The following is a 10,144-nucleotide window of genomic DNA, read 5'->3' as shown; positions in this document are numbered from 1 at the left end:
ATGCATGGCTCTCTCGAGTGCATCTCAAACACCACATGGTGCGATCCGTTCTGCACCAGTGTTTGGCAAATCCCTATCTTGGGGTGCTCTGGTTTGCCTGGGCTTCAGATCTGCCTTTCCTGTTGACAGCTGCTGTCACACAGGAGGGGCTCCCTTCACCTGCTCAGTTCCACCTGCTGAGAAGACAGACGATGTGTGTGGTAGTTCTTTAGGGAAGTCTGTCACAACATAGTGGGAAAAATGTTCATTAAATATATTAGTCAATTTTGCCCCACAGTAGCATTATATATAGACATTTTCTTTCCTTTTTTCTTCATTTTTTGATTTCCTTTACTTTTTAAATTCTCTCTCTCTCTTTTTCTCTGTCTTTCTGTCTCTCTGTCTCTCTTTCTATCTCTGTCTCTCTCTGTCTCTGTCTCTCTCTTTAAAAAAAAAAACTTTTCTAAGCATGACTCCATTTTTTTCTTTCTATAAAATGACTACATATACCTCCAAATCTGTAACAATGTGCTGCTATTGGGGTGATTCAAAAGAACATGAAACAAGATGATGTAGAAGCCTTGTTCTGGGCACCTGTTTGCAATAGGCCGCGGAGGGAAAGGCTCTTGCCCTGTGTGAGCTCTCCAGCTCTGGATGGTGACAATTACTTTTTGCCAGTCAGTTTGTTCCTAGAGTAGCCAGATGACGTTAAAGTCAGCGGGTGGACTTTAGGAGCCAGGTCACACACACCTCCTCTTGTTGTCCTCTTTTGAAACTAATAAAGTTCTAGACCTAGAGAAAACTCCAGCTTCTTCATTTTTCACACGATTATGAGTAGCTCAGACATGAAAGTTGTGTAAATGAGCAATTTGGTACGTGGCAGTGTTCCAACAGTGACCGTCAGTGAAGTAACAGGTGACTGTGACTGTCCATGGCTCTGCTAGAAACTGTCTACCATGAGACACAAACCCTGTGTAGCTAAACGTCCACAGTGAAAACCCCTGCTACACAATATGCTAGTGAATGTTCACTCTAGTGAATGTTCATGTTAGTAAATGCTCACGCTAGTGAATGCTCAGCCTAGCAGGCACACGGCATCCTGGCTATTGATCCTATCAAATGCATCCTTCCTTGCTTGTTGGCAAACCAACACTCTACAGAGCAGAAATAAAATGGAATTTCATGTTTCCCAGAGTTGTGATTACTGCCTTTCTTGATTCTGTATGCATCATTTTTCACACCAGAATCAGGAATCATCTTCCAGACTGGGGGATGGTTGATTGTCTAGAAAACCTGCACTGTTTGTGGAGCACACATCAAACTATAAAGAGAGGCTCACTGTCCATTGTAACTCAAGTATTTGTCTGAATGTGTACGTTCTCAGGGAAGACTGTTTGGTATTTGATAACCAACTAATCGGTGTGCTTTTCCCTGGGGGAGAATATTTCTTCGGATCTCAGCATTTCTTAGTTGCCTGTAGTTCTTTGTCTGGGATTGCTAACACTACACAAACTGAGCATGTTGTATTTATGTATTTAGCAGTATGTATCTACACATACATGTGCACATGTGTATAGCAACAAAGAGAAAAAGGCTATGATATAAAAGAAAGCAGGGGGTGGGTAGCATGCGGGAGGATTTAGAAAGAGGAAGGAGAAGGAGAAAATGATTTAATTATAATTTCAAAAACTTTTAAAAATGTATCTCAGAAATTAGCTGTCTACAAAACTAAGATGAACTGGAAAAAGAAGAGTATAAACTATTGATAAATTCAATGAGCATAAATAAAGCATATAAGCCAAAATGATAGTAAAATATAGAGTATAATGATATTTCTAAGGCTAAGAATATTTTAGCAAACTGATGTTAATTTTTCAAGCTCTTTTCTGTACTATAACATTGAAATAAAAAAGGCACCATCTTTACATACCACTTTAAAACCATAGGAAAAATTCACCGTTGTTGTTTATCTAAAACACACTTGGCAAAGCTTATGTGTATTTCATGTTCCTCGAAAGCTGGGTACGGTTTTGGATGGAAGTACAGTTTCGATTAGGCTTGGCCTCTTGAGAATAGTTAAATCATATTGTTATCAAACAGCAGTTCAAAAAGAAGTTTAGTGGGAAAATGCAAACCAGTATAAACACAACGATTACTGGGAATTTAGAGCTTCTCTCCAGACCCTCAGAAACAAGGATTTCTCAAACGCAGAACCCACATCAAGGCCACCCATCCAGCTACTGGGACATAAACAACATGGGTGGGAAGGAAGCCTGCAAGTGGGCGTCAACAGTGTATTCAGAAGCTAGTCTGTCCTTGGTGGGAGGTTGGGTTCAATTTTTTTTTTCTAGAGAGAGGATACAGATTATTTATATAAGTTCAAAGACAAGGTTAAAATGTTAGACAAATATTAATTCCAGTTTTCCTATATGCAGTGCACAGGTGCAACTTCAACAGCAGATTATATGATATAATCATTAAATTCATTCAAGCAGACCTCAGAGAGTTAAAAACATATATTCCGAGGACCTGGACTCCTCGATCCAAAGAATGAGAATGAAACAGGGCAGAATATTTGTGTATCAAGGTGATTCCAGTTTCCAACTGGGAAAATAGGACCGTTAACACCCACGTCCCCTGACAGCTGCCCAATTATGTATATCACACTTGGCCTAGTGTTTGCTGAAGAAGTAATCAATAAAGGATGTGGTTGACTGAGCATAGATTTTGGTTGAACCAATGCATGAAAACTTAATCATTTACTCAGAGAGAGGAAATCAGGGCGAGCAGCGATGAACGGCCACAGAGGGGTTTGTTGATTGTGCCACCAAGTTTGTGGGCCACAGACGAAAGTAATAAGGCAAATGGGATACGCGGCAGGAGAAAATGTAAAACGCCATTCTTAATTCTGAGAATTAATAGAAATGTTTCTGGCGGTCTCTTTTTCCCCGTGTCATTTTTTGCAAATTTCACTTCGAAGCCTGGATGTTCCATTTTCGAGAATATATGAAAATTACTAGGGCATGTCGTTTCTCTCAAGCAAAGAGAAATTAATCTTTGGCTATAACAGAAAGGTAATTTTCACACTGGAAACTTTGTTGAAATTGATTTGAAGATCTCTACTGTGGAAAGTTTTCCAGGAAATCATTTAACTCAAGTGTGTGAGAAAATTTACAATGGGCATGGAATAAACCCAGAAACAAGGTAGTCGTGTCCAACGTGGATGCAGGGTTCTTTCTTTTCTACGTTCTCTCAGGGAGCTATCCTGATTCTGTTGAAGAGCTGTGGCATTTCAACAAATGAATTAGTTAAGTGAGAACGTACAGCATACACATTTCGTCAGGAAAATTAAGGGCTTTCCTGCTTTCATGCACTTGTACCTCCTCTCGCTAAAATAATAACAACGATGATAAATGTTTACGTGGTAATTTCTCGTATCACCTTTCCTTTATGAGTCACAACTGACTGTCAGAGTAGTGTCACAAGGCTCTTTGAAAATTGACTATTTTCTTCACTACTCTGTCAAGTAAGGAAGAAATGACATTGTAAATGTTTATTTTTTTTACACTACTTAAGTCCTTGTACAGTGTATATTATTTACATTAATAGTAAAAAAAAAAAAAAAAAAGATGTTCACTATTGAAGCTTTCCTTTGTAAGTCACACCAGGTCTGACTTGAGAAGAAAGGGTGACTTCATATTACCAAATCCTATCTTGAGAGAATGTAGTATGCTTCCCAACTAAAGACAGTATAAATTCTTGTAACCATTTTAGAAGCTTCCAGCTTATACACCCTTCATGCACACTCAGCTGATGGACTTGGACACCCACTTATCCTAGACATGGCTCTCCTCCTCCATTTCCTTTAAAGAGATAAAATATGTTTATAGAGATAGAACTGCCATTAGTGAAACTCTTCCAGTCACTTGCAGGTTAGGAAAGAAGGCTAGATTTAGGGGAATGCTAAGCTTCACACACAACCTGATTTATTTCTCCGCCATCTCGGCCATAATTTCTTCTATTTTGCCTGTGTTGCTTCTTGTGTGATGCTGCTAAGCACAGGACATTTCAGTACTGTGAATGGAATCAGCATGTGCCAGTACACGTGTGTAGACATGTTTATGTACCAGTACACGTGTGTAGACATGTTTCTCAAAGTTATTATCAACTCTTCAAAGCAGCATTTTTCTAAAAATGACCACAAAACACATAAAGGTTTTGACTTTAACAGACTGATTTAATCCAAAGATTTCCAAATATCCAGGCTGTAGTTGTTGTCCAGATCGTTTTGTTGGAACGAACATTGAAGAGATGTGAACAAGACATGCTATCCTTGACCAGGGCCATGCTCCTCTGAATGCTCCCATGAGCCAACGCTGCGAATTGGCAGCTCTGGCTTGGGAAGATCACAGCCTGGGACATTTTCTCCTGTGACTTCAGAAGAAATGTGCCTGTGCCCTTCTGCATTCTACAGGACATTACAGAACTAAGAATGCTTGTCTGTCTGTGCACAAATCATCAAAAGCTTTCCTATACTTTAGTAGAGGGCAATTTCTATAAGTGGAATTAGTTTTATTTGGCATAAATTAAGATGTGAATCTGTTTTTGCCTCTTTCAGTTTCTGTCTCTTTCTGTTTCTTTCTTTTCCTCCCCTTCTTTCTCCTTCCCCACTCCTCTCTCTCCTTCCCTCCTCTCTGTATTTGTGTGTATAAGTCCCTCTCCCTCTCCCTCTCCCTCTCCCTCTCCCTCTCCCTCTCCCTCTCCCTCTCCCTCTCCCTCTCCCTCTCCTCCCCCTCTCTCTCTCTCTCTCTCTCTCTCTCTTTGTGTGTGTATGCCAGAGGACAATGTTAGGAGTCTTCCCCAATTGCTCACCACATTTCTTTTTGAGACAGGGTCTCTTATGGAACCTGGGGCTCATCTATTAGACTAGCTCTCCAGCCAGCCCCAAGATCTGCCTGTCTTGACCGTGCTGGGATCATAGCATACAGCACCATGCCCGGCCTTTATGTGGATGCTGGAGACCTGAACACAGGTCTTTATGTACAACAAGTACTTTCTTAACTGGCTCATCTCCAGAGCTGTCTTCCATGCTGCTAAGAAAATAAAAAAGGATTGTCCTCATTCCTAAGCAAAGCTTCCCACCTCACGGCCTGTCATGGACAGCTACGGCCTTTCCCATCTCTAACATTCGATTATCTGTGTTTTCAAAGTTACCGGATTAGCAGGATTTTTACACTGATAATCTGTCCCCTCGGCTTTAACTGGACAGATGAGGTATTCAAATTCTGAAGTACAGACTGAAATATCCCAGATGAGACATACAATAAACCTTTGCAGATAACTTGAAGCCAACCTTTAGCATCTAGACATTTCAAAAATAAATACAAGAGCCACCAGAAACCAAAGGCCATCACAACATTTATCCTGTGACATAGCAAATGCTAAGAGAAGGTTTTTGAAGGAAAACATTCCCTCAAGGGTTTCATCTCTTTAGCTGTGTATGGTGTAATGGTTATTTTGTTTTGTAAGAATTATTTTATAAGCATGCGAAGGAACACCTTAATATCACTGTGCAAACCTAGGTCAGGCTTGTCATTACATAGATGAGGAATTTAATGACTTTCTGGGGTAGAGAGAGAGAGCACAACAGGCAGAGCACGTGACTGCTGTTTCAGGGTTCAATTTTCAGTACCCACATGGTTGCTGATGATTACATATAACTCTAGTCCTAGAGGATCTTAAACTCTCTTCTTCTGTTTTCTGTGGGCATCAGGCACACATGCAATGCACACACACCCCCCCCCCCACTACACATACATATAAGATGCACTGGTTTGGGACAGTGATGAGACCAAAGCAAGTAATTTAGTAGCTGAAATGAGCTGAATAAAGAAGTGCACAGAATCACTCAGTCAGTCCAAACAGATATCACTCAGTCAGTCCAAACAGGTGTCACTAAGTCAGTCCAAACAGGTGTCACTAAGTCAGTCCAAACAGGTATTAAGCTGGAGACTAATTGATCTCACCTCAGCTGTTACTTGGAAAGTGGAAATTTCAAGACATCTGGGTTGGTCTTTGGGGACTGGTCACTATGTTTATTATGAGGGTCCACTTACAGGCTGCTTGCTTCTCTCACATGTGGCTGACCTGTCTCTTCTAGTAAGCATTCATACATACTCTCTTTAGTATTCCTTCTCTTGAGATATTTGTCTAGCAATGACCATGTTTAACTGATATTATATAGTACTCCTTCCATTTCATTGGTACTGGCATTTTAAGTAGTGATTCTTATCCTTGTAATATTTATGTATTTAGTATTATGTATATTGTATTTAATATTATGATTCTACTTTTAGTTCATCAAGCATATAGGCACAATGCCTTTCAATAACACCTCACCTTTTCAGACTGTCCTGTATACATTAACAATGAAAGATTAATGTGAAGTTACAATGTAGCACATTTACATCTGCTACTATTCCAATTATTTTGATCAGGCTACATTTTGGATCTAAGGTAACTATTGAAAACCAAGACTGTATGTTTGGTGACTTTTGGTATTGTGAGTGGCTTGCATGCAGTTATATTTTATGATGAATGATGGCTGCCTTGCAGGAAGTGAGGGGCAATCATGAAGTTTTCCACCAAAGGATATATATCAGAAGCTGTTCCCAGAAACTGTTGGTAACTTTTCTGTTTCATATGAAATGTTGGGCATGTTTGCACCCAGCTGTTAAGCCAGGTTTGCTTAATGGATGGAGCCTGGTGGAAGTTTAAATGGAACTCTTCCCAAAATGCTCAGGAAAGGTTAGGCAAGTCACGGCTCTCTGAGGTCCTGGCCTGTGAGATGTGACCTGATTTTTTTTTTTTTTCTTTCTTTCTCTGGTTCATTCGAGGTCGTCACTAAACTTACAGAAAACCGAAAGGGAGCTTACACAAAGGAGGGACAGAGAAGACTTTGAATACATCTTTTTACCACACTGGATTAAAGTAACTTAGAACCAAAGGGTCACTTAAGAAGGGCACTGCTTAAAATTTAAGCAGGCGGTGATGAAAAGCGACAGACCTCAAACAATTTAAGTCTTTCACAGCTGGGTGACTCCACAGAGACAGCAGGACTGCTGTGCTAGCTTACCTCTGCAGGACCTTGGCGATCGCCTTGTAGGCTCTCCCCAGGCTATGATCATCATCCAGACTTGAGGCGATCTCACTGTACCTATTCAGCACCTGTGGGGAGAGGAACCTGCTGAGTGGATAGCCTGTCCACATCTGAGGATGATACATCATAACAGAGGAGACAAACCCAAAATGTCTCTTTTTGTTGGCTTGGTTTATTTGGGGCTGTACTGTGGCTTGTTTCATGGACATGTCTTTGAGCCACGACAGTGACGTCTTCCTTTTGTAAAAATACTCCCTTCCCCATCCCAGTCCCCCAAACCAACCCATTTATATAATGGAGCTGTGAATAAATAATTGACTGCTTTACAGCATTATTTTAAAACACGGAGACTATTACCTAAGGTAATGTAAGTCCTATCAGAATGTCCTACTACGGTAGTTCAAATATCATGGTTCTTTCTATAAATAGCTCTTTGAAAAGAATGAATTTAGGCAATAGGCCTTTTCTTAATCTGTCAATTTAGGAGAGCCTTGTCTTGCAGTGTTATGTGTACATAGCTCACACTAAAAATATTTCTTACAAATGTACTTCATTACCAGCAATTTCCCTGATAATCAAAAGATTGCAGCTGCCACAGCCAAACATATGATCTTAATTTAATTCAACACTGACATCACTGTGCGCTGTCATTTTCTTCTTTTTAATTCCTACCCCCTGTCCCTCCATTCCCTGGTCAGGGGAGGAAAATATAGAAACCAACATCTCCCCCCCCCCCGCCCTCTCTTCTTTCTTATTGTTACATGACCCAACCTATTACACACATGAGGACACAGGAAATCTCCAAGGACCTTCATGGAAATCCTTTTTGCACATTTTCTAAGAAGGAATTAGTGAAAGTCACTTTCTGGCATTTGAAAGGGTGAGGGGTGGGGGCGGGGTATACATCTGCCTGGTGTGCTCTGTTTGAGTTAGGCAGCAGGAGGGTTCACGCACACACTTTTCTCCCCATTTGCTTGTCTTTTTCCTTCCCTTACCCCATCTGCTTTTATGTCACATTTATCTTTATTTCTTCAAAGTTAACATTTGGGAAATGATTTCAATGACATCACCATGATCCCTCATCTGAAGCAGATCTGTGGTTTAGAAACTTGAGCTAAGACCTACCCATGGGTTTACACCAACCCTGGTTTTGATTTTTTTTTTTTTGAGCCCCCAGAGTTCTAAATTTTAAAAAACACTTTCAATAATTTTAATTCACATGTAGCAATTGCATTCATTTATAAGATATAGTATAATTGGGTCTCCACTAACAACTTTCCAACTTGTTATTGTTTTATGGTAATAATGTTCAAAAAACAAGAAAAAAGAATGCATATAATATGTTTTTATCATTTTTGTCTTTGTGTGTGTGTGTGTGTGTGTGTGTGTGTTCGTGTGGACACACACGCACCGTGGCACGTACGTGAAGGCCAGAGGCCAGCCGCAGGTCTCAGAGCTCTCAGTCCGCCTTGTTCTTGCTGTGTAACAGAGACAGGCTGCACCATGCGCTTCCTTGGACTTGCTGCCTCTCATCTTGCTGCAGGGGTGTTGCACTTACAGATGCACCCTGCCACATCTGGTTCTGCGTGGGCACTAGAGGTTTAAACTCAGGTTCTCACACTTGCACGACAAGCTCTTCACCTACGGAGCCTCGTCGATAGCCCTCCCTTAGCAATTTAAAAATGTACAAGGCGCGATCATTACCTTCATCCTTATTTTTAGGCCTCTTAATGAAGCTCCGTAGAAACCTGAGGATATCCTTTTCATTCCACCTCATAGCCGACAGTTCTCTGGCTTAACCTGAGGTGCCTTCCCTGAAGCTGTTCTGAGGTATGAGATGGAGCCACTGAATTTTTTAAATTTGTAAGAAGCCTTGTTGAGTTGGTGGATAAAAATACCAAGGAAGAGACTTTATAGGACTTTATTTTGGTCCACATATTTTTAGGTGACATTCTAAAGCCTTAAATTGAAAGCTAATTATTAAAATATTTTAAACCCAAAATAGTTCATTTGCTTTCTTTCCATACAAACTGTCACCCTGGCCCTGACACTGCTTTAAAGCTTATGAAATCTTATAATGGTGACTTGTTTGCAACACTGAAAACACCTATGCATTAGTGCAGACTTTGGACCAATGCAACTACATGAATGAGCAGTAACCTGAGGCAGGTTTCTCCAGGGCATGAGCTGGGCTTACACAGCAAAACTCTCTCATGTTCCCAGCTACCCTGTGGGTGAGCACTAACCTGAGTGTCCTGGGTGAGCACTAACCTGAGTGTCCTCCCATCTCTTGCTCACGCTCCTTCTCTCTCATTTTGTAAGATGGAATCTTACCCCATTTCCAAGCTAGCACCATACCCTGGGTTCAATCAACCCTGACTTAGCCTCTTGAGTAGCTGGAACTACAGACGTAATACCCAGCAACCGCTTTTCCATACCTGTCCCATATTCCAACATGCAGGCCAGGAGAATTCTTTGTATTTAATTTCCTCCTTAAAGGAGAAAGCCTCCCTCTAAAAGCTGTCACATGGGTCCTGTGATTTCATACATCATAGTACATAGTCTACACGCTAAACAACCAGAATTAATGTCTTCCTCAGCCTCCAGGAGCAGCCCCATGCAAGAGTTTCCCTCCCCAAAGTAAAGACAACAAATTTATTTTGTGGCTTGAGATGAAGCTGGTATTTCTTTAAACACTTGCCTGAGAGCCAGGAGGTACATAAGCGGTTGAAAAGGCATGATTCATTTTTTTGCCAAACAGAGAAGCATTCATGTACGTGAGAGCCACACTGGGTATCTTGCTGAAGATTTGGTCTAAGATGGTCTTCCTACCTACCTACCTACCTACCTACCTACCTACCTACCTACCTACCTACCTACCTATCTATCTGCCTGCCTGCCTGCCTGCCTGCCTGCCTGACTATCTATCTATCTATCTATCTATCTATCTATCTATCTATCTATCTATCTTCTTACCTACCTACCTACCTACCTATCTACCTACCT

At 40.9% G+C, this 10,144-nt stretch overlaps 1 protein-coding gene across 1 annotated transcript in view; it reads right to left on the bottom strand.

Moving 5' to 3' along the window:
- The window catches only part of Ttc29 (tetratricopeptide repeat domain 29), a 185,723-nt gene that overhangs the window by 72,953 nt on the left and 102,626 nt on the right, over nt 1–10,144 (bottom strand). Inside the window, exon 10 of the mRNA XM_021220729.1 lies at nt 7,115–7,206. Coding sequence (XP_021076388.1) covers nt 7,115–7,206 — 92 coding nt within the window. The remainder of the gene's footprint in view (nt 1–7,114; nt 7,207–10,144) is intronic.

Source organism: Mus pahari, chromosome 20 (genome assembly GCF_900095145.1).
Source record: "Mus pahari chromosome 20, PAHARI_EIJ_v1.1, whole genome shotgun sequence".
In the NCBI taxonomy this organism is placed as follows: domain Eukaryota; kingdom Metazoa; phylum Chordata; class Mammalia; order Rodentia; family Muridae; genus Mus; species Mus pahari.
The sequence above is the reverse complement of the archived record's forward strand: the minus strand, read 5'-3'. Positions and strand labels throughout refer to the sequence as shown.